Raw genomic sequence first — 24736 nt, forward strand, 5'->3', positions numbered from 1 at the left:
CCTATGTTGGTCCTTACCTCAGTTTTCTTGCTTTTAAACAAAAGCTCCTTATAAAGGGTCCTCAGCATGGGTGACCGTGCAGATCCCAGCCTGCATGGACCTGCTGGCACACTGCAACACATGCAATTCTTTTCCTATTAAACTTGTTGGAGAAAGGCTCTGTATGAGCTGCATGAGGAGCCGGAGCTGCCAGCACAAGTGAGTGGCTGATCTTTGCATTAAGCAGACACCCCCCACCCCCTAAAAAAAAAAGGCCTGGCAGCTCTGAGCAAGCCAGCATAGGTGGCTTTTAGAAGTGTTGTTAGGGAAACCGCATCCAGGGCTGCACTGACAGCAGAGCTGCTTGCTGACACTGTGAGATCTGCAGCAGCCACCTCTCTTGGTCGCAGTGAGGAGCATCAGTTCTCGTGCAAACCCAAATTTCAGGATCGTTTGTGCTGGCCGTGCAGCAGCCCTGTGGGGTGAACATAGGTGAGCTGTGCCAGTAATTATATGGCGCTGACATAAACTGGGTAAAACACTGCATAAGCTCATGCATTAACCCACAGCAAGTCCCATTTGTGTCAGTGCTAGAAGTAAGAGGATGGTATCCAGCAGTGAGGAAAATTAACCATTAGGCTGGGCTGGGGACTTTGGCAAAGCAGTTCTTTGAGTCAGGACTTTAAGTGAATATTTATGCATGTAGCTTGTACTGGTCTGGATGGGAGGTAAGTGCTTGAATCAATGAGAAATAAGCAGCAAGCCCTCTTAAGATCTTACCCACTGGTTTCTAAGAGGTGTGCTGTGGTCCTGAGAGGCTGTAATGGCCCTTGCTGGCTTTGGGTTGCAAGAACAGCTGCAGAGTGTGTGGTGGGTTCTGGACCACCTTTGTCACCCTGAGAGAGACCAGTGGTGGTCTTTCAGACCCTGATTATGTGCTGGTTTGCAGGTGACCAGCGCAGCAGTGTGGTCAATGAGTCCAGCAGCCTGCTGGGGGGGTCACCCCGCCGCCAATGTGGCCGCAAAGGTTCTCCATATCACACTGGGCAGCTGCACCCTGCCGTGCGTGTAGCTGACCTCCTACAACACATCAACCAGATGAAGACAGCAGAAGGCTATGGCTTCAAGCAGGAGTACGAGGTGAGAGCGTGCTGTGTTTTGAGGAGGGTACGTGGTAGGATGGATGAGGACCCCGGGATGTGGCAAGGTGGTGTACAGGACCCTTGTGCAACAGGATGATGTGGAGCTACAATGATCTGGAAGGAAGGAGCTGGAGATCACAGCTCTCTGAGCTCCCCAGGTCCTTAAGTATCAGCACAGGAGGTGTTCCTGCTTTTTCTGGCTTGATTGGGTTTTCAGCTGCTCTCTATTTAACCAGCAGTTGAAAAGCAAGATGAGCTGAAGCAACTCTGTCAGCCTTGCAGTAGGTTACCCAGCATCTTCTGCTGGTGCTGGAGGGCTCCTTGCTCAGGTCCTCCTGACCACTTCCTCCATCTCCAATGGAGATGCATTGGTGAGCATGGACACAGCCTGAAGATGAGCAATTTCTCTGCAAGCTGGCAGCTCCCAGGGCCGTGCAGAGGCTGCAGGAGGGGCCATCCCTGCCCTTCCAGGGAAGGTGCATCACCCTGAGGGTCACCACTTGCATCGTGCCCTTTCCATCCCATTGGGCTGCAGCTCTTGTAACGGAGAGCAGAATTCTGCACGGCTCTGCTGCAATGCACATGGCCGTGCTGATTTCCCGGCTTCTTGGTGTCCCACAGTTCTAGTGATTGAAATTTCCCAGTGAAATTACTGTTTAATGTTCAGTTGTTTCAAGTGCAGGAGCTTTTTCTTTTTCCCTCCCCCTTTTTCATGTATTGGACAAACCAGGGCTGGCTATAATCATTAGTGCTCCTTGAAAAGCTGCTGTATGTTCTTGGAACCTAGTCATTTGAAAGCACTCAGATATTATGGGAGGGGAGAAAACATGTAATTTCCTTCCACTTTCCTCCTCTTACGCCAATCTATGAATGTTACTGTTATTACATGCAAACCTGTTCTGTGCTGGGGAGAGAAGGGTCTGGGGAGATTTAAATAATGATAAGAAAAAAAGAGAGAGAAAAAAACAAACTAGGAGGAAAAAAACAAACCGAGCAATATGTAATCTGCTGGAAAACAGGGCATTTTGTGCATGCAACAGAGATGCTGGCAGAGCTTCTATGGAATCAAGGCCTCTGCCCTCATCCCTGGGGGGGTTTTGGAGGTAGGGGTGTCCCCAGAGCCCTGTCCTCGAGCTGTGACAGCTGTCTCTCCTTGCAGAGCTTCTTTGAAGGCTGGGATGCTTCAAAGAAGAAAGACAAGACCAAAGGGAGACAGGATCATGTGTCGACGTGTAAGTGCATGTAGCAAAGGCTTGGATACCCTGAACAGTGTGGAAAGTCTTCTAGAGGGCTGGGTTTTATTTTGTCTTATTGTGTCTGGTTTGTGGCGAGGAATAAACTGATGGGGTTTGGCTGGTAAGGGGCAGCAGAAAGCTCCTTGCTCAGCAGGGGTTGGGGCCTGAGAGCTCCCATTGGGCTACAGCAGTGGAGGAAGCATCACCTTCTCCTCTTGCCTTTCAGATGACCGCCACCGTGTGAAGCTCCATCCACTGCTGGGCGATCCCAACTCGGATTACATCAACGCCAACTACATTGATGTAAGGAGGGACAGATCTGTGGGGCTGAACTTCCTGAGGGCATCAGGGTCTGTTCCTTGGAGGGAGCTTAGGAAGACCACACCACATGTCCCTGAAGAGCCCTCCTGCTTTATGTCCATCAGCAATTTGTGCTCGTTTCTGTTGCTGTCCCCTGCAGCTGTGTCTGTCTTTCATCCTCAGCTCCTGTCTCTGCTTTCTCATTCCCTTTTCCACGCTTTCTGCATGGCTCCAGGAACTGCTGTCCTCTGTAAGTCAGAGTGTGCAGAGGTGGAGGAGGAACATGGGGACGGGCTGGGGCTTTGCACTGTGCTGAAGGGGCACCCCTGCTCCCAGCAGCGCACATAGCTGAGCAGAGCTTGGCTCTTGGAATGGTGTCCCCTGTCCCCTCCAGCAATGCCAGGCCCAGGGGGAGGCTTGAGACTCTGGGCTTTGGTAAAGACAAAGTGAGGGAGAGGACAGGGGCTCTGCAGGCTCCTTGGAGGTTGAAAGTGCTGCTTCCTTATCTAGGCCAGGATGGTGACCCTACTGCTCAGAGGACGTTCTCCAGCAAGAGGGTTCTGTTGCCACTGTGATGGGATGCCACTGTGATGGGCTTCTCTTGCCCAAGCAGTGTCCCCGTGCCTGTCCCTGTGCGTCCTTCCTGCCCTGTGGCTCTGTCCTGCCTCTCGAGCTCTGCCTCACTAATGTCTCTGTCTCTGATCTTTCTCTCTCAAACCTGTGTCCGAATGGGATCGTTCAGATTCGGATTAACCGAGAAGTAAGTAGACAGTTCCCTGCTCCTCTGCTCCTGGCCATGGGGCTGTTGTTCCACATAAAGGTGTAAAATTGCACCCGTGAGAGGCAGGCCTGGTAAAACACATGGAAAGATTGGGGACAGGGAGAGAGGTGAGGTCTCCAGCTTCTGCCACTGTCACCTCCATGTGTGTGATATACAGGAATGATGGCCAAAGCTGCTGGCAGGAATGGGATGCCTGGTGCCCATGGGTCCCTGTGGCACTGGTCTCACTGGGAGATGCTCTGCTGCTTGGGCTGACGTGTCTGTGTTGAGAGCCACTGATGCTCACAGTGCAATGGGATGCAGGAGGGGAGTGGGGCCATCACCCCATGCCACGTGGCTGTTGCAGGCTGGGATGTGTATTATTCATTGGGCTTTTGTGACAGTGTGGCCATACCTCAGTCTGGGGTGTTTTGGAGGTGTTGGTCTGCAAAGTGGATGCACGTTTGGGTGCGGGGTGTCACACCCTTTGCTGGGTCATAGGATGTGATCCAGGCTACCAAGGAATGCTCAAGGAATGTGCTGGTGGCACAGCTGACCTGGGCTGCTGCTAACCGGGAAGGGTTTTGATGGACAGTGCTTGGGTGCTCCATATCCTGTCCATTGGACTTGACACCTCTGCTTCTCTTGCAGGGTTACCACAGGTCCAACCACTTCATTGCCACCCAAGGTGAGTTGACCCATTTTTGCTTGCTCTCTGCAAGCAGTGATTCAGCAGCCAGATTTAAACCCTTGGGGTATTTTGGTCTCATCTGTGCAAGAAAGGGAGGAAACGGTCCAATCTGGGGACAAATGGGGCAATAGCAAAGCAGATTTGGTCAGCAGTCCCAATGCAGGCACTGTAAGCTTGAGGACCACATTATCCTTATGTCCCCAGGTCCCAAGCAGGAGATGGTGTACGACTTCTGGCGCATGGTGTGGCAGGAGCACTGTTCCAGCATCGTGATGATAACCAAGCTGGTGGAAGTGGGCCGGGTAAGAGTCTCCTTTGCTCTGTTTGCCTCCAGGCTCTGGCTCTGCAACATGCTCTTCAGGAGTCAAAAACCCACCCTGTCCCTTTTTTTGCAGGTGAAATGCTCCAAATATTGGCCAGATGACTCAGAGATGTATGGGGACATCAAGATCACTTTGGTGCAGTCAGAGATGCTGGCAGAGTATGCTGTGCGGACCTTTGCTCTCGAGAGGGTATGCTCCCTGCCCATGCCAGCCCATGCAACCAGACAAACCTTGAGCACCTTTAACCATTCCTTGTTGGCATTTACCAATACCTTGCTTATTTACCCCAGCGTGGGGCTTTCTCCACCTTTTGGAGGTGCCGCCCCCAAGTGCATCCTCCCTTTGTGCTTTCTGTTGCAAGCTTGGTTCCAGCTCTGCCCTCAGCCCATGCATGTGGCTCAGGGTGAGCACTGTGTAATTGCAGAGGAGGATAAGTGTGCTTTTTCCCCTCCAGGCTGCAATGTAGGTAATGTGGCACTTAGTTTCCAGCGTGGTACCTGGGGATGGAGCCAGTGCAATTCACCTCTTAATCTACGGGAATGTGAAATCACTGTCTGGTTAGGAGGCAGGTAGCAAAGATGCATGTGGAACAGATCCAGGTTGCCTCGGGGCTGCTGCCATCTCTGCTTGTTTTTAACCCTCTTGCATCCAAGGAGCCATAGGGTTCCTGGAGTGACTGACCACAGTGAGACTGGAATCTTTGATTCCTACAGAAATGAGGTATTTAGGTACAGGATTTTGCCCTCCCTGCTGTAAAGACACTTCTGTTTTCAGTAGCATCCCTTCTGCAGGGCTTTTACCCCCCAAAGGGTTTGCACCAGGCAGCTGAACAGCTCGGGGGGGGGGGGTCTTCATGATGCATCCTCCCCGTTACAGTTGCCACAGCTTCATGCAGCATCAATCTGTCTGCCCCATGCCCATATGCTGTATTGCCCTCCTTTGCAGCGAGGTTACTCAGCCCGGCACGAGGTGAAGCAGTTCCACTTCACATCCTGGCCTGAGCACGGCGTCCCCTACCACGCCACGGGGCTGCTGGCCTTCATCCGCCGTGTGAAGGCATCCACACCACCCGATGCTGGCCCCATCGTCATCCACTGCAGGTGGGCATGAGGACCATCCCCATCCGGGGTGGTGGGTTTTGGGGGTGTTGGGTTGTGCATGAGGCAGCAAGATGTGTTACAGGTGAGTGCTCAGCTTTTGCAAAGCTCAGAGTTATCCTGAAATATTTAGCAGGGAAAACGAAGGTGGGTGATTGAAAGGAAGAGCTGAGGCAGGGCCGGAGCTGGGGTTTGTGTTTGGTGTGGAGCTATAAGAAGTCACCCTCAGGGCTGTGGGTTGGTGGTGGTATGGGAGGATGGCTGGCTTGGCTACTAGTGATGGCTGTATTGAAACGCTGTGCTTGCCCAAAGGGGAGGAGCAGGGCAGGATGTTGTTTCCCATCCCTGCAGGGTGTCCCTGGTTCAGCTGAGGGAAAGCAGAGCTGTGATATTTTTTCCATCCTCATGCAGGCGTCCCCGTGTGACAGGTTAATGGCTCTTCCTCTGCTGGGCAAACAAGGAAGATCTGATGAACGGGAGGGATTTTTTCTTATTTGATTTCTCCCTGTCAATTGCCTCATCAGTATTCATTCACTGGCAACAGCGAGTGTGATTAGCTCCTGTAGTCTGTAATCACTGATAATCATGACGAATGATTCATCAGCCCCAGAAATTAGGATTTCACTGCAGAAGACTTCGTGGGAAAGGAACGGGGGGGGGGCAGCTCTGTGTTGGGGGGGCTCAAAGAGTTCAGCCTCTGTCACATTGTGTGTGAAAGTGCCAGGGTTTGGGCTGCTGTCTGGTCTGGCTGCAGGCATAGTAGCGTTCTGCTCAGGGCTTGGTGTTGAGCATCCTCCTTGCAGCATCCTTTGGGAGGATACTGTTGGCACTCAGGTGTTTCTTGCAAAGAGCATAGGTTATAGCTTTGCTGTGAGCTCATCCCCTCCCCTGCACAGCACTGTCCCTGCAGCAACATGTGGATGCAGATGGATGGGGTGGATGCAGGGAAAGCCAGGCTGAGGGCTGTGTTACAGAGGCGTGTGCCATCCTCCAGCCCTGTGCAGACCTTGCTGGTGCCTGGGGCTTTGCATGGTGCCATATGGCCTGGGTACACATTAGCTTTGTTTTCCTCTTCCTCCAGTGCTGGCACAGGGAGAACCGGCTGCTACATTGTTCTGGATGTCATGCTGGACATGGCTGAGTGTGAGGGTGTTGTGGACATCTATAACTGTGTGAAGACACTGTGCTCACGGAGGATCAACATGATACAGACAGAGGTGAGCAGGGTTGGTGCATCATACTGCTGATGCTGGAGCCAAGAACGGCTGTAAAGCACTCCAAGCCCAACCTGAGGTCATGTCTCATAGAAAGCCAGCACCCATCCTATTGCTTTTCAGCCTTTGGAGGGTGATTTGCTTAGAGCTGGCTCCTTTCCCCACAGGAGCAGTATGTCTTCATCCACGATGCCATCCTGGAAGCCTGCCTGTGTGGTGAAACCAGCATCCCTGCCAGTGAGTTCAAGCCCACTTACAAGGAGATGGTGAGGATTGAGCCGCAGAGCAATTCCTCCCAGCTACGGGAGGAGTTCCAGGTGAGTCACCCCAGAACCAACACAGCACCCTCTGCAACTCCCAGCTGAGCCAAGAGGGGATTTGGGGACTGGCTGCAGCATGGAGGGAGCTAAGAGGAGACTGTGCCCACAGACCTTGAACTCAGTGACTCCCCACCTGGATGTGGAAGAGTGCAGCATTGCTCTCCTGCCCCGCAACCGGGAGAGGAACCGCAGCATGGATGTCCTGCCACCGGACCGATGCCTTCCCTTCCTCATCTCCGTGGATGGAGACAGCAACAATTACATCAACGCGGCCTTAACTGATGTACGTGTGCTCTGTGGAGAAGGAAGGGGGTTGGCATGGGTTTAGAGTCCTCGTGCCATGCTGTGAACCTCCTTGGGTGGTGTGTGGGCTTGGAGGGAGGGATGGGGTGAACCTCAGTGTCCTTCTGGGTGGAAATGCTGAGTTATTTGGGCTGCTGACCCTTGGGTACGAGGGATCTGGGCTTATAGAGGAGGTATGGGAAAGCCTGGTGCAGTTTTGGCATTAGCTGTCTATCCTACAAAGCAGCCAGCATCCGTGCAGCCTGCAAAACACAGCCTGTGCCCCATTTCAGTGCAGGAGCGGGCATGCTCATGGGGTTGTTGTAAGCTGAGGGGTGACTTTTCATGCCAAACCTTGCTCAGCATGAATCCACAGCCCCATTTTGTACAGATGCACAAAGATGTTGGTACATGTTGGCCCCAGCCTGCAGAGAGAGGGCAGGGACCTCCATAGCAGGGTCCCTCACCCCATCTTTGTGCATTGACATCTTGTTCATCTCAGAAGGGCTTTTCATCTCTCACAAAGGAAGGTCAGGGCATGGTCTTCATTTATTGTGTAGTGAAGCTGAAGCACAGAAAAAGGAAGGAGTTGTTAGTGCTGAACATCCCTGAGTGCTGCCAGCATCCCATGGTGCGTGCTTCCTGTCCATTCTGCTGCAACCTTGAGGGGCTTCCAGGTGTTCCCAAAGCCGCCTTGTGTCCCCTTGTGCAATCAGAAAGGCCACCCATCATGGAAAAGCAATTTGCTGCCTGCTGATGATTGCAAAGTAGAGCAAAGAGGCTCAGGGTGTGAGTGACAGGTCGTTTGTCACCAAAACCACTTTCCTTCAGGTGAGGTGGGTGCTTTGGCTGAGCCCTACAGAGCTGTGTGCTCCAGCCAGCTTGCCTTCCCCCCCTCTATTGCCTTCCCCAGCACCTGAGCACCTCCTGGCTCAGCCCTGTATTATTCCCCCTGTTGGATGATGTATCTCCCTGTGCCTTCATACAGATCTTGTACCTGCATTTGCTTGCAGCAGAAGCAGTTTCTACACCAGAGGTGGCTGCTGATGGCTCAGGAGCAGCAGATGAGGCTGTGACTGGAGCATGGCGTCAGCTTTGTTTTCATCTTGCTTGGGGTCTGCATATCTATGTTGTGTTTATACATCACTGAGCCTCCCTTCCTTAATCTCTGCTATGGGGACAGCCAGGGTCAGAGAATAGACGCACAGACATGAAAAGCCCTTTGGATGAAATTCTCGCTGAAGGGATAAAACCCATTTGCCTCTTCAAGAAAATGAGACTTTTTGGTTTTTTTTTAAGTGCCAAAGTGGTTTGCTCAGTAAGTCCCACCCGTCTGTCAGATCACATTGGTCCATGCTGAGCTCTGTGGTGCCACTGGCAGAGCCATGGCACTGTCACTGACACTGGTGCAGAAGCGCTGCAGGTGCTGGAGATGTGCGTGGTAAGGATGAAATCCACTCACTCAGGAGTTCAAAGGGCAGAGATTGAGATCGGATGCGATGCACAGTGAGGGCATTTCCATGAGCTGAGTGAGAAGGCTTTGCAGCAGTCAGGACTCGCTGTTAGCTGAGCTGCACTAATTCACCCAGCACAGGGTGCGCATGGCTCTGTTTGTGCTTCCAAGGAGGTTTGAGCTGCAGTGTGTTAATGTGAAAGTGATTGATGCCCAGCTGTGCGCTAGCAATCCTTCAGCAAGCTGGTGTTGGGATGGCTGAGGGGACAAAGCTCGGCTTTGCTGCTCCCATTTTGCAGGGGGAGCTTCTCTGGGTTGCTGCTGGATGTGATGGAGAGGTAGAGATCCCAACTTCCTTCCCAGAGAACTCCACTTTCTTCTTTTCTCCTCTTTCTGTCCCTCTCTCCTGAATTTCAGAGGGTTATATTTTAAGCAGAGAGCCGAAGCAGTCTCTTATTTTCTAGAGGTCTTTCATTCTGGTTTCCTTTTCTTCCCACAAAGAAAGCTGCTTACTGTTTCTGCTGCTTGGAGTGCCCACAGGTGCTGGGACATGGGACTAATGATGCTATGGGTGACGCAGTGGCACTTTTGCTCATGTCTGGGGCAGTCCAGCTGCACTTGATTGTGGATCCAAAGTGATTTCCCTTTCCTAGTTATGTGCATGAAACACCCCTCCCTGTGAGAACCATCCCCACCACGCTGCTCTTTCTTCTTGCAGAGCTACACTAAGAGTGCTGCCTTCATTGTCACCCTGCACCCACTGCAGAACACCACCACTGACTTCTGGAGGTTGGTCTATGACTACGGCTGCACTTCCATCGTTATGCTCAACCAGCTGAACCAGTCCAACTCTGCCTGGGTGAGTGCTGCCAACAGCCCTGCATACGGCTCTGTCCTGCCTTGATGTTGGGTTGGCGCTGCATCGTAGAACCATCATCTTTGCAAATGCAACAGAGGAGATGTAATTTAACAGGACAAAGGGAACTTTGGGGGGGATAAAGAGCTGGTTTTATTCTCCCTTTTAAAAAGGGGAAACTGAGGCACAGGGCTTTTTTTGATGGTTCGCAAAGTTTTTGGTTAAGCTTGGTCCAAAATGGGGCTCCCCTGGTTCTTTATGGAAGGCTATGCCATCAGGAACGTATTTTGCTAGCGAGGTGCATCCTTCCATCCCTCACCTGCAGTGAGCAAGCTTATGGTTTCATTGTGCACAGTCAGAGGCCCTTCAGTGCTCTGCCCTGGCAACATTTCAGTGCCAAGCTGTCCAGTGCTTGTCTTCCAAAAGACTGGTGGTTTGTGAATGCTGCTTTATGAATCAGCCTGCTACAGAGTGAGTGTCCTGAAGGTTTGTTGTGTGATGATGGGACGTGCAGATCTGCTGAGCTGGAAGAGAGATGTCCGCTGTCACCTGTTCCCTGTAGAGAAGGGACAGAAGCCCTCTGCCAAGGAGGCCGGGGAGCTGGAGCCGTGCCACAGCTAGAGCAGATGTAAAAGTCCACTCCAGGTCTGTAATGTTAATTCAATGAGGAAACTTAGTGGATTTTTACATAAAATTAGCATTATAAACACATAATGGCTGTTAGGGGAGACTTCATTAGCTGGTTAATTTTACAAGGTGAGACCAGATACACAATGTAAATGACCCCAAATTGCAGTTATATCATTTGTCACAAGGATGCCATGAATGGAGCACCAGTCCTGTGTTGTGTGGATCCAAGTGCTGGACACACACACACAGCTCCACATGCTCACATGGTACCGTCTGCACCATGACCAATGCAGCTAAAGCATCAGCTGAACTCAGTTGTAAGGGACCACAGCAGCAGTGGGGGAATAAAACATCCAACATTTCATTTCTTTCTCCCCACCTGTTCATTCATTCCCTGTTCTGAAATGCCCAGCAGGAGCTGCCTGTCCCCTGCAGCGTGGCAGGACAGCTGCTATCCCACAGCCCCATCCTAGCCAGGGCTGTGCCATATTTCTTCATTATTCAGCCCTGTCTCTCTCTTTAGACGTCTATTCTTCAGGGATGTCTGTGTGTAACAATATTTAGCTGGATCTTAAATGTTTACCAGTTTAGGACCAACAGCTAATAAATCAGCCTTTACAGCAGGCAGCTTTGAAAGGTGACTTAGAGGGTATATCCCTCACTTGAACTGTGTCTTGCTGAAGGAAGTTTTAATATCCAAATTATAGCTCTGAGTCTAGAAGGCTTAGAGATCTTGGAGATTTATAGCCCCTATTAATAACCAATTATTTCTCAAACACATTTGCCATGCAGTTAGGCCCAGGCCGTTAGATGGCCTGAAATGCTAAATGTTCTGTTAAAGTGTGCTGACAAACATCATATATTTTGTATCGCTGCTGGTTTCCCAGCTGTCATGGTGTGAAAACAATTGCATCCGTGACCCTTGGCCAGAGCCATCCATCAGTGCCCTGCGGGACGTGGGAGGGAGCAGGAGCTGCTCTACAGCCCTTCCTTGCTGCCAGCTGATGTTGGTGTGACTTTGGGATGGTCCTGGCCATGGGCTGAGGGGTCACCGTTGTGTCATCTGATGGCTAAAGCTGCACTGTGCCTATTCTCCCTGCAGCCCTGCCTTCAGTACTGGCCTGAGCCTGGGCTCCAGCACTACGGCCCCATGGAGGTGGAGTACGTGTCAGGAGCAGCAGATGAGGACATCGTGTCCCGTCTCTTCAGAGTGCAGAACATAACCCGGGTGAGGCTGCCAGGCTGGAGTCTGGCCCCATTCAGCTCAGTGGATGTAATCCTCCTCTCGCAGCCTGCTAACCAGATTTGGGTTTCCCCACTAACCAGCTTACTGGGGTATTAAGGCATGGTGCCAACACTCCACCCTTCTATGGGCAGCAGCTCATCGTGAGCCTCCTGGCTCAGCAAACACAGCAAACATACCTTTGGGGTCCTCTGCATGCAGGATGAGGATGTGATGGAGGAGACCTGGAGAAGCCGAGAGCTCAGCTGCCAGGTTTTGTGAGATGCAGACGGCTCGAGGTGCTGCTGGTTAGGATAAACCATGTTGATGGAGCTGCCTGGAGTGGTGTGTCAACTGGGTTGGTGTGAGCTGTCAGGGAGGGGGTTTAACCATCCATCTCGTTGCATTAGAGCCCTTTTGCTCTACAGTTAATACATGACAAACACGTCTTGCCATGAAACCTCCAGCAGAGGCTAAAGAGGGCTCCTGTGGCTTAATGCTGATGATGTTTGCTTTTCTAGCTGCAGGAGGGGCACCTGATGGTCCGACACTTCCAGTACCTGCGGTGGTCGGCGTACCGAGACACCCCAGACTCCAAGAAGTCCTTCCTGCACCTCCTGGCTCAAGTAGAGAGGTGGCAGAAGGAGAGTGGCGATGGCAGGACTGTGGTGCATTGCTTGTGAGTGTCAGCTGGAGGGTTGTGGGCTCTGGTGTTGGGGGAGATGCCACCAGCTCAGGAGCTGTGCATCTCCCACTGCTGGCTGCATGTACTCTTCATCCCCTTGCTCTCCTCGGATGGGAATCAGCACGTTCACTGATTGGTAGAGACAGCAGGAGAGCCTTTAATCAAAAATTAATTATGGCTTCGCCCATCTTCATTAGCCAGAGGGTAATTTGAAAACATGCTTTATAAAACACCGGCGTCATGTTCGCTCATCCTCTCTCCCCAGTCCCCATCACTGTCAGGGATCAGACGTGGATGTGACGGATGGTTTCACTCCAGGATGAATGTTTTTTTTTGCTGCAGTGCTGGAAGAATTGAGGGCCAGCACATCCAGCCAGTGCTACTCACAGCGCTCAACCTGGGGAGCAGAGATGGGTCACACTATGAATAGGGTCACAAAGGGACCAGATGGCCTCTCTAGGGTCAGTCAGGAAATTGGTCTGTGATTAAGAACTGAGCTCAGGTGTCTGAGCCTCAGCTCCGACAGTCCAAAAAGGCACTTTGTTGCTCTTACCTGGCTATTGCATGGACCAGAGAGCAGGATCACATGAGGGAATTGTTGATATCACCCAGTTTATTGGGATTCTGGGACCTGTACTGGGAAGGAGGGGATGGGGGAACTGAATGGTGCAGGAAGATGCTCGAAGGCCATCTTTAGCCCTCATCGTGTGCTTCTCCTACCAGGAATGGGGGTGGTCGGAGTGGCACCTACTGTGCCTCCACCATGATCCTGGAGATGATCAAGTGTCACAACATGGCAGATATCTTCTATGCTGCGAAGACCCTCCGCAACTACAAGCCAAATATGGTAGAGACCTTGGTAAGCATCAGGCACTATCAGCATCCACGTTAACTGCTTCTCCCTGTGCATCTGCCTTCCTGCAAGCCTTCAGCAGGGAAGGGGATGCTGGAGGATGCATGTACCCCAAAACGTTGCTTCTTTAGGGGTAGAAATCTTGTGCCTTATTCTGGGTCCCTGATGGCAGGGTTGGGGCAGGAGCAGCACATGTCTATCCCCACATCTCCAGTGCTGGGCTGGTGCCTGGTGGTGGTTCAGAAGTAAGCCAGCTGGAAATATTTACCCCGCTTGGATGATGAAATCTCTAAGTTGACAAACGCAAATCACATCCCCCTCAAAAGCATTTCATTAGGAATTAAATTAGAGGGGAAGGCGAGGGAGGGTACCGGGGGGTGGAGGGAGGGCTGCAGATAATGGAAAGATGATGTGACAAGCATGAAGCCACCAGGCCCATTGGGCTAAATTACCAAGGTATTAAAAAGGCAACATTTCACATCAGGACACAAGCATTCTCTAGGCTCAAATGAACCTGAAACAGCTATTCTGGGAATCCCAATCTCCTGGAGCCACTGGAGGCTGGATCCTCCCCCTGTGTATGAGTGCAGGCCTGCAGAGAGCAGCCAGAGCAGAACGGTTCCCTCTGGATCCAGCCTGTGCATCTTCCCCCTCCTCTGTGTGCCCATGGGGTTTATTTTTATATTATAATAAATGGAAACAATCTCTTTTCTTAATCCTAAAGCATTACGTGCTTTTAATCTAAGATGACACAGCCTCCCTACATTGAAGCCCCTCTTCCCACTCCCACCTGGGGATAATGGGATTTTCGTGCTGCTGCTGTGGATTTTGGGAGGTGAACTTTCTCTCCCACCTTTTCCTTCAGGCTCAGTCTTCCCTGCATCCAGGATGCTCCAACCCAAGGGCTGTTTTGCTCATTGGATGCTTGAAAGAGCAATATCTCACTGGGAAGGGCACTTCTGATGTCTGTGCTACCCTATAGTTTTGTGTGCTAAATGGGAGCGTGAAGGCACAAGAGCAGCTCACATAAATGAGGACAAGGATGGACAAAGCTTACAAGTTCAAACGGTGTTTTTTTGCTATAAATATAGAGCTGGCCAGGCTGGGGATCTTAACTCTCTCCTCTATCCCCATACAGGAGCAGTATCACTTCTGCTACGACATAGCACTGGAATACTTGGAGTCCCTGGAGACCAGATAGCACCTCGCCAGGAAGGTGAAGGCAGAGGTTTGCTTAGGGTTTGTGCCAAACTCCCATTTTTGCACTTGGACGTTGTGTTAGTGCTGAAGGTGGAGGGGGAAACAGCAAAGGACCGGACACAGACACAAATCAGGAGCAACAAAAGGACCTGGGGAAGCGCTGCCTGTTCTCCATCCTCTGCTCTCCGCCTTCCCTCCCACTGCTCCAAGTGCATGGCCATGGGTCGATGCTGCATCTCACCTCATCCCATCCCTGCTGTGATGTGGAGTTGGTGAGCACAGGAGGTGGCCCTTCAGCACTGCTTGGGCCCACCCGGACACATCTGGAACAGCTGGAGAAGACCCCAAGTAATAAAGAGAACTGAAGGATGCAAGCCTGTTTTGGCTGGATGAATATCTGGGGAGAAGACGTTTTTTAAGTCACACATGGAGCTGAAGCTGCTCTTCAGGGAGTCCCAATGGTTCTGGTGTGCTTTGCCCTGTGTGGGAACACTCTGTACTGGAGCAAAACCCCTGAAGGAAGCTTATGGATTTGTCTGTTTAACACAAGCTTGGTTTCCACTGTTGTGTTTCAGTGAATTGTGTCCTCCATACATTCAGCCCTGGACAAAGGGGGACTGTGGGATGGGTGGCAGGGGATGCGTTATGTCCCTCATGGGCACCAGCCCAGAGTTCTCTCCATGTCCTTTCAAAGCTGCAGAAGTGGTGTTTCCCCTGTGGCGTGTCTGTCTCCATCTGCAGTCATCTCCATCCATAGTAATTATTCCTTCCTGGGGAGGCTCTAAGAGCTGGTCACACATTCCTAGTGCAGAAGCCAGAACTCTTAAAGGCAAAATCATGGGGCTGATGTTTGAAGGCATCTGATGCCTTCTGGTTTCATCCTGATGCAGGCAGACATCAGGTGCAGTGTTGGCTGGAAAAGCCAGCTTGTCATCAGGAACTGGGATTTCTTTCTCCAAACAACTCCATGGGGGCACAGCAAAGGGATGCAGGTTTGTCTGCAGGAGTTGGTGATGCTGTTTGTCTTGGGGGGGGCTGAGCACAACCCTTTGTCAGTCATTTTTTGGGGAAGTGGAGAAAAATGAGATGAGAAACTAGCATCCCCATGCTGGCAATTGCACGTGGGCATCCATATCCTTCATTGCCAACTTCCTTGGGCAGAAGAACCTTTCCACCCTTGCTGTCTTCGTACCCACAAGATGATCCAAAGCCAAGCAGATGCTGTTTGGGTTGCACCAGTCTGCAGCATGAAGGTCTCAGAGCCAAAGTGGCCTCTTCAAGGATGAGCAAACCCCTGAGAAACTTCCACCTGCTCTCCGAGGATGGGAGGCCACGAGATCAGTCTTTCACCTTGGAGGATTTGCCCACGTTCTCACTGAGTAACTGGCACAGCTTGACAACACTTTATCCAAGGGCTATGCAACACATTCCCCTTTGTTTCCATCCCTGTTGTGTGCCGGTGTTGCCTTGTGACCAAACAATCTCATTGTTCCAGTTGGGGTTGGTAACACAAGTGCTTCGGGTGATGCTGCTGCTCTCATTGCAGCTGTTGTGTGGGGTTGGTCAGAATCCCCTTCTCTCTAGCACCACATCCATGCTGCCCAGGGAATGCAGGTGCTGTGTGGGATTGCTGCTTGCAGATGAAGGTTGGCTAGAAGAAAAGCAAGTTTGAAACCCCATTTAATCCTGCAGAGAGAGAGCAGAGAATGGAGGAATTGCATATGTTTCAAAAGTGAGGGTTCTTTTCATATCTCCTTGCTGGATGTCTCTGGGTTTCGAGGGCAGACTTTGGAATCCAAGTGCTGTAAAAACCAAGGCATCTCCAGCCCCTGCTGAGATGCTCACGTGACAAGAGGCAAGGGCAGCCTGTACATAGGAATATATATAGAGAGAAATATATATATAAAAATATAAATACTGTTCTTAAGATGGATAATGTTTATTGGTATTACAGGTTCGAGTGGTGCTTTTATTTTTTTCCCTTTATAATGTCCCCATGGAGGGGACATGAAGGACCTGGTGGGGGGGTGGGGGGGACACAGGAGGGACATGTTTGATGTGGGTTGTACCACACACATCCAGCTGTTGTCGACTGTTTCCTTTGGTTTGGGTTTTTCTTTTTTAATTAATCTTATTTTTGGCTTTCTTTCCTTTTAAGAAAATCAGTTGCATAAATAAATGTTCCAAATTTGTGATGGCTTCTGGTTTTCTCATGCTGCCATTGGGATGGGACTTCCAGGTACCCGGTCTAGAAGCTGTCCCTGCCCTATAGCTGGGGGGGTGTGGAACTAGATAATAAAGGTCCCTTTTAACCCAAACCATCATATGATTTAAGGAAGGGGGAAGGAAGAGGAAAAAAGAGATGGGTTGTTCAAGGATGCTATAGGGGGAACAGGTACAAGGCCAGGTGCTGGGATTGCAGAGCCTTCCTGGCATGTAGGGTCACCATTGCTCTGCAGAGCCCCAGCTGGGATGGAATCAACACTGGGAAAGGTGCACAAAAGCAAGGAGGGATTTCCAGGGCCTTTCCCAGCTGGAAAGTAAACACCTGTTGGAAACCTTTCTGGAAAAGAAAGCTCCTGCATTGTCTTGGGTGATTTATTTATTACAGAGCAGCCTTTGGTTTAATGTGTTGTGATATTAAACACTTCCAGTAACACTTGGAGTCTTAATTTAATGAAGACCAAGGGCGGAAAAAAAAAAAGAAAGAAAGAAACTAATTGACTTGTCAGGACTGTTTTTCATCTTTAATTAAAGTTCGTGAAGGATGCGGTAATTAGATCTGATCAATAAATAATAAGAAGGGGGATGATGCAAAATGAAACCTGGAAGCACTGCTGGGAAGGGCTGAGGGTGGGTGTGCATCCCCCTGGCTGTGGGGTCTGTCCTTGGTTGCATGCCCCCAGTGTCTATCAGCAACCAGGAACAGTACCAGACCTCTAAGGGAGAAGATAGGAGTTAGCAGTGATGCTGATATGTGTATTTTAGCCATGAGGCCATGGAGGGATGGGGAGCAGGGGGCCAACATCTCCCCAGTGCTGGAGGGTTGATTCAAGTTGCTTTAATGGTCCTGTAATCTATATGCCAATGGTGTCACCTCTAAATGTGCCATCAGGAGGCTCAATGGGAAGAATTTGTCTTTTGAAATAAATATTTTCTCGCGGTGTGCAAAAATATCTAATCATGTATTTATCCTTAAGTACTTCCAAAAGTCAACATAATTATTCTAGTCCCATTAAGTTTAATTTGCAGTAAATTATGCATTTAGCTTTAAGTTGAGGTTGCTGGTTAGAGTCGAGATAAAGCTCCTGCTATTTATAAAGCAGTAATTCAGCACGGCTATCAAATACAAATGGTTGGGCATGAAAATCCTGCTTAGGAAGTTTGGAAAGAGTTTCAGATGGAGGCAAAGACAGAAGCAGGCTGAAAGCAAACAGCATTGCATGGGAAGAGCTCAGGGTGTGCTCTGCAGCAAAGGGCCTGTGCTGGCATCCCACTGTCCCCTTGGGGATGACACCCCTGCTGTCTTTTGCTGCTCTTCACAGCGCTTAGCAAAGCAGGGCTTGCTCAGGGCTCAGCTGGTTGGGGAGGCTGCCAGGTTTGCAGCAAGAGCACTCAGCCATATCAGAACTCTGGGCCTCCTAAGGGACAGCCAGCAATGAATGCACCTGAAAGTATAGCAGGGACTTTGAAAGGTGATGCCCTGAAGCAGCCCTACAGAGGTGCATGGGGCTAAAGCAAGGTCACCAGCACGGTGCAGTCATCCCTGCAATTTAGGATGCAGGCTGCTGCAGCAAAAATCAATGCAGCCCCAAGGGGCAGTGCCCAAGGGAACTGGGAATTCAGTGACTGGCAGGATACAGGCTGTGTTCCTATCCTAAGTCCCACAGGGTTCTGCACACCCAGCCCATGGGGACATTCAGGTTGGGCCATGATATCATGATACACACCTGCTATCAAATCATATATCATATATCATATATCATATCATATCATATCATATATCATATCATATCCCTTTTTGGTTTTCTTTTTTCTTTCCCAAGAGTTTTTGGAGGCCGTCAAGGAAAACAAGAAGTGTTTGCAAGGTTAAGAGAGTCAGTGTCTAAGCGTACCGTAAAGGTTTGCAGTAATTTACAGCTGTAGGCAGCAAGCACTCTTTGTGGGGGGAAGGGAAATGCAATTTAAGAGAAGAGAAATAAATAAGGAGCCGCAGCAGCTAACACTTCTCTGATTTAATCCTCAGCCCATGAGGAAGATTTATTCTGTTATCTGACAGTTTGATCACTCCACGAATCCCATAGGTCAGCCCATATCTGCTGTTGTTATCTCTGGGCTGCTCCCAGTGAGGTGCGTGGGGAAGATTTGTTAAAGAAATGAGCCAAAGAGGGGCTCTGATAAGTGTTACAGATGGGAAACCTGGAGTCCTTTGGTACAGAGGAAACCTATGGGATGCAAGCACACAAACTTCCAAAGGCAGGAAGCATTGGCATGATTGAGATCTGAGGGACTGTTGCCTTCCGCTCATTAAACTGGCATTAATCTGGAGAGATCCCAGTTTCTGCCCTGGAGCATCACTGCCATGTTCTATGGTCACCTCCTGTCTCTCATCCCTTGCTGGCACAACTCTTCTGAGCTATTAGTGGACATCCAGAAAGGATTCCTTCAAAACCAGCATGAAAACCACTTGTACTGGTGCTGGGCTGAAGGAGATGGGTGTAATGGAGAGCTGGGCACAACTTCCTTACACACCAAGAGGGATCCAGCCTCAGCTCTTGAGTTCCTGAGTGAGGAAAGAGTCACTTCAGCATATCTTGGCTTAGAAGCCAGAAAATCAAGTGGGAAACACCATCATTAAACCCCAAAGTGATGAGATGCAAGTTGGAAAGCAACCATTTCCCAGCGCCCTCCCTCCTCTCCCATTGCTGTTTAATAACTTCCCGGTGCAATGTGTGCATTTTGCTGTCAGAGCTGTCTGGGAATGGCACCAAAAAGCCACAGGAGCTTTCCTATGCGATCAGGCACGTCGCCACAGAGACATATGCAGAGGGAAAGGCAGCCTGTACCAATAAACAGTGTAGACACAAACAGACACAGACCAACAGGCTCACACCCAGCCAGCCTGAAGTGCAGGCACATGCAGAAGTGTTGTAGAGACATGCACGTGCACACATGTATGCATGGGTTCTCTCTTTCCCTGCAGCTGCATGCACAGAAGTGGGGCACAAATGTCTTAAGCATGCATGGTCCTCTAGATGCATTGCAGGTCTGGGTGCTGCACTGGGCTCAAATCTGAGAGCCAAAGTGTGACTTTGTTTCGTAAGGGAAGGAGCAAAGTGAAAAATGCTGAAAGCTGCCTGGAGGGAAAAAGAAAAGAGAAGGCAGCTTCTTTTTATTTACCTTTTTCATTACGTACTTTCCAATGTTTCGCTTTGAGGCGTTTGCAGCACTTGCTGTTGACTTTGGCTTTGCAGCCAGGAGCGAGCTTTGCATCAGACCGCAACATGTTTTTCTGTATAAAAAAAATAAGAAGTAACATCAAAAGGAGAAGCACACAACACTGCAGGAGTGTCGAAACCTGATATTTTCCATTGCTTTTCCTTGGCCTTTCTCCACCCCCCAAAGAAATACCCTTTAAAAACTCCACCTCTTTATGGCTGAGCTTAGGGGGCATTTCCAGGTTTTGCAAGCTGTGCTGATCCTGCATGGCTGTGTTTCACCACCAACGTGCCCCCAGCTGCTCAGTTTCGCCCTGACTTGTGCTACCTTGGATCCTGCTGTAGTGCTGGGAGGGGGAGGAGAGCAGGTGCCTTGTGCTGCGTGCTGTGTGTGGGCTCAGTGCATTGAGGGGTGATGAGTGATGAGAGGAAGGCAGGAGCAGCACCAACAGATCTTCAACTCTTGCTGCTTTAACTGCCCAATAACCCCAAGTGATGGGGGACCCAATGCCGAGACTGAGCCATGTCCAGGCACAGGGCACAGCAATGCCCATTGGGCAGTGCTGCAGGAGGAAAGACTGCTTCTCCGCGTGCATTACAGCACATTAGATGGCCAGCTTGGGCTTAAACATGGGTTAGAACACCCAGGAGAAGCCCCTGATCTGGAAGTCATCAGTGCCTGAGCACGGTGGCATCTCCCAGCCTTGTGTGGGACCAGGCAACGCCAGGGCTGACAGAAGGGTTTAATGAGGGTTTGAAAGAAACATGTTGTAAACTTTGGAGCGAGGAAGCTCCAGTTTGATTTGAACATGTTTGCTTGGCAGGGGCTGTCTGGGCCCCTGCTGCTGCTGCTTTTCCTGGCACTAATTAGGCAGCTTTCCATCTTGCCAGGCGCGGGCGCTGCTCCCAGCGGCTCAGGGACAGCTGGGGAAGCTGCAGTGCTGGGCTGTACCAACATCCTGGGTAGGGACAGGACACACAGAGATGGGTCCCAGCTGGGTGCATGCCCTGGAGCAAAGCAGTGGCGATGCATGATCTGGCAGATGACCCCCCCGGCCCTCCGGAACACCTCACTTTGCACAGAGCACCCTGGGGATTCAGCTATGTCATGGAGTGGAAATCCTTTGCAGGTTCAGGGCTGATCCTGCTCCTGCCCCATTTGCACTCCCCCTTCCATTGCAGCCATCTGCTTCTTTTGAAGCTTGATAAATATTTCCTTTCCCCTGCTGTTTCTCCCTTTTGCTCCTCCTGGCCAATATCTTGCAACAAGCAAAACATCTGCAATAACTGAGGCACCACCACCCCCACACCGAAAGCCCTTTTCTTGACACAGCTCTGCTTCCCTGCCAACTGTTTGAGGGTGAGGACAAAGCAGTGGCCATCGTTTTCCCATTACCTCCATGCCCATCCGAGTGCTGGAGATGGGTTTGGAGCTATCGAGGGAATCCATCTCCTTTGTTTAATGTTTGCTGCGAGATCGGTCTCTCTTAATCTCTTACGAGGTCATTAAAAGGGAAAACGTTTGCTCTGTGAGGCCTCAAACGGCCTTTTAAACTACAGTAAAAATGTAATTACTGGCTCACTTAGGAACTTAGCAATGTCTTGGTGCTAACATGCCTAGGTTGGTTTGCACGTGGGACTGCAGGGCTGGGCCTGATGCAGCATCTGGGTATGAAGAACCTGGCTTTGGCTGCTGGGTAGGTCCTGTGATTCCCCTGTGTTAGAGATATGTTATTGCTGCAGTGGGTCAGCTGGTGTGTTTTACAGAATGCTGTGAGATCTGTAGGTGAAAACCCCAGTGTTCAAGACAATAACCTTGCCCAAAGCTTGAAGATATGACTTTCAGGGTTTGGATCCCATCCTCTTTGAGATGCCCAGGCTTCATCCAGGCAGCAAAGAAGAGTGGCTCAGCTTCTGCAGGCAAAGGGGTTTGGGACAGATTTAGACCCAGCAGCCCTCATAGCCTATGGGTGCCATCAACACGCCATATGGGGTTCTGTGAGCTGTATGGCTGCATGGAGATGGGCCCAAGGATACATCTGTCCTGCACAGCCCTGCATCCCTAAGGCAGTGCCGTCGTCGCTGCTGTGCCTCTGTCCATTGCAGTGCAGGCAGCAGCAGGGCTGGCACACCGGGGATTTGTTCCCATGGGGAGATCAAATATGTTGCAGAAATGGAGGTAGCATAAGGACATTGTCCCAATCATTCCGGTTTTGCGTCATGCTCCTAAAGGCAGATTGCTCTGCTGTGGTTGTTTGCCTTGTGTTTGGGCAGCACGATGAGGTCTGAGCGTTTGCATGCGTCCCTTGGGTGCTGCAAAGGGGTTCTGCCATGGGAGGGATGGTCTCAGCATTGTGGGCTGAGCTCACAGGGGAGAAACACCTTCAGTGACTAAAAGCCAATTATTTTTATGAGGGGAAAAAAAAAAGAAAACACCTTTATTCATTCTATGCGTGTGGATGCACGTGCTTTACATTTTAGCAGTTGCACTGTTGAGTGGAACTTAATTATCTGCCTGGGAAGCTGGGATTGCTGAGTGCATCTCACAAGGAGAAGTGCTTTCCCCTGAGCTGCATGCAAGCGGCTTCCAGCAGCCATCACAACCTCGGCTGTGCCCACAGCATCCCGGAGCAGCTGGGTCCCTGGGAACAGTTCTGCAAATAAGAACTTGTTGGAGTTGTGTTGGTTTTGCTGCCTTTTTTTTTAACTGCACCGGAGTCATCCTCGTGGCAGCAGCTCAGGCTGGTCCAAGGGCAAGTGTCTATTTTACAGACAAAGCAATGACAATCACAGGGCCTAGAGGTTCCTGCAGGGCTGGTGGGTGCCCCACTGCAGAGCCTGGGTTGCATTTCCCCCATCCTGCACTCAGCTGTATCTTTCCTGCAGGCAGACAGCTCTGTGCAGCATCCCCTGAGTACCTCCTCCCTGTTGAGAGCTCTTAATTACCTCTAATTACTCTTGACTTGTTCTTAATTGTTCCCCAATAACACCCTGATTAGGGGAAGAGGAATGTACAGCTGCACGTGCTGAACTTTTCCCCCCTTGAGTTCGCAACAGATTGATATGTGAAATGTTGTGGGTTTGTCTTCCCTATCCAGCTGTCAATGGCCACATCTGCTTGGCTATGGAATAATCTTCACATGGAAACAGTGGCAAATGCATTACTCCAGCCACTTGTGTCTAGGCTGGACAGAACAGGACTTCTCTTTAGAGAACAGGACTTCAGGCTTCAGTGCCTGCCATGCAGGGATGCTCTGGGGACAGCAACGCAGGAAGAACTGCTTCTCAGAAGCCTATGGTGACGCTCACACCCACATGCTCAGCCCCACTGCATTACTCAGAGTGAAAAACTGCTTCTGCAGCACACACACGGTGCAGGGAGAGCCCTGTGCCAACCCAGCGGATGCTGGGATTCAGTAGCAGCAGCATGAAACCCACTTCCAGGAAAAGCAAGGAGTGTTAATAGCACCTGAAATCGATAGAAGCACCACCAGATCCATTTTTAACCAGCTGCCTGCAGAAGGTGAATGCAACACTCGGAGATTAATAGAGCAGGTAAGTGTGTTCTTTGGAGAAGTGGCGGTGAAAGCTGCATTAACAAGAAAGCTGATGCAAGGCCAATTTGGGTAGGGGAGAGAGTGCTTCGAGCTGAAAAAAGGTGATGAAACGGAGCTTGGGTAACTTTCCAGAGATGCCTGGGTTTAGGATTGGAAAAATCCCATCGATATTCTTAGGGCAAAGCTTGTGAGCACTTAAAAGCGATGAGGAATGGACATTTTAAAGTGCAATCAAGCTCCTGCTCCTCATGACCAGCCCAACACTGAAGGACCTCAGTGTGAAGGAGGTGATGGAAGTGAGAGCAGAATGCAGCAGTGAAAGCCAAGAGGCACCAACCTCCCTGAACAAATGGTGGCCACTCGGTGTGCTCTCAAGCAAGGAAATTCTGCCGTCATCTCCGCACCTTCAGGAGCCCTCTGTTATCTCCACAGTTCTCATGTCCTGGTGTCATCAGGCTTGGAGGAGAGCCGGCTGATTTGATTAAGAGGCAGCTCATCTCTTAGCCTCCTCTTGTCAGGCTCTGAACAAATCAGGAGTTCGAATCAAGTTTATCTGGCAGTCAGGACACAGAAAATGTTCTCCTCCATACAGGCTTCATCTGCTCCTTTGACCTTTCCTCTTCTCTTTCCAGCTCCTTTTGCTCTCTTGATACTGAATGTCTTGCTTTCCTTGGGACCAATATTTAATGCCATCTCCGCCATGGGAGAGCCAATTTTCCTTCCAACTCCATTAGAAAAGCTCACAATGGGAACTACAAGGTCTGGACCATAGGGCTAGTTAGTAGCATTTAATTAATTAGATATGGGAAGATGAGTCTAGGGGCTTTCTTAGTGCAGTTTAGTTTTATGGATTGCCATTGCAGGGCTTTTCTCATTGATCAGGAGAGATGCTCTGCAACATGTGCTCTGGAGGGACTCACACCAGGCACTGCATTGCCAGGATGCTTGCGATGAGTTTTCTGGCTACTGGATCTCTGGATGCTGAATGACTGCATTACGTCTTCTGTTGTGTCTGAAGATAAGTGATAAAAGTGAAATTTCTGGTGCCAGAAACCAAAATAATCTATTTGTGGGCGTGTGAACCAGGCCTGGAAGAAAGCAAGGAGAGGGAGAAAGGAGGTGACAAATCCTAATGTCTTCAATGATCCCTAAACCCATGACTAAGATGATAATTTGTCCTGGAAAGCTACCAGAAATGAGTTAAGCAAAACAACAGCCATAAAGACATGGGAGCATAGTGGGAGCTTTGCCAGATCTTTCCCAAGCTGACAGTGGGATCCAATGGAACTGACAGCGCTATGGACATGTAGCATGGGTGAACCTGGCCTGCTGTGTGGGCTGGGTGCTCTGATGGCTGCTTGAGCAAACAGCCAAGCTGCTGCAATGTACATCACCATAGATTTGTGGATAAGGAGGGTTAAATGGCTTCTGGGCAGGTGCTGCTGCTATGACACTAAGCAGAACCTTGCTCCTCCAGCAGCTCCCCTGCTCCATGCACT

The 24736-nt window shown here is 50.4% G+C and overlaps 1 protein-coding gene across 6 annotated transcripts in view; it reads left to right on the forward strand.

Annotated features, from left to right (window-relative positions):
* Positions 1–16434, forward strand: part of PTPRU (protein tyrosine phosphatase receptor type U) — a 42163-nt gene extending 25729 nt beyond the window's left edge. For 2 of the 6 annotated variants that reach the window (XM_072355415.1, XM_072355413.1), the window contains 16 exons: positions 929–1119; positions 2281–2353; positions 2583–2659; positions 3399–3416; positions 4068–4104; positions 4312–4409; positions 4503–4619; positions 5376–5530; positions 6609–6744; positions 6909–7058; positions 7171–7344; positions 9515–9655; positions 11385–11510; positions 12026–12183; positions 12913–13048; positions 14181–16434. In XM_072355415.1, the coding sequence (XP_072211516.1) occupies positions 929–1119; positions 2281–2353; positions 2583–2659; positions 3399–3416; positions 4068–4104; positions 4312–4409; positions 4503–4619; positions 5376–5530; positions 6609–6744; positions 6909–7058; positions 7171–7344; positions 9515–9655; positions 11385–11510; positions 12026–12183; positions 12913–13048; positions 14181–14243 (1850 nt within the window). In that variant the 3' untranslated portion in view covers positions 14244–16434. Of the gene's footprint in view, positions 1–928; positions 1120–2280; positions 2354–2582; positions 2660–3398; positions 3417–4067; positions 4105–4311; positions 4620–5375; positions 5531–6608; positions 6745–6908; positions 7059–7170; positions 7345–9514; positions 9656–11384; positions 11511–12025; positions 12184–12912; positions 13049–14180 lie in introns of all 6 variants that reach the window. The other 4 variants (XM_072355416.1, XM_072355414.1, XM_072355411.1 and 1 more) reach the window with 2 other exon arrangements.
* Positions 16435–24736: the final 8302 nt, after the last annotated feature.

This window comes from Excalfactoria chinensis, chromosome 22, assembly GCF_039878825.1.
Source record: "Excalfactoria chinensis isolate bCotChi1 chromosome 22, bCotChi1.hap2, whole genome shotgun sequence".
Taxonomy (NCBI): domain Eukaryota; kingdom Metazoa; phylum Chordata; class Aves; order Galliformes; family Phasianidae; genus Excalfactoria; species Excalfactoria chinensis.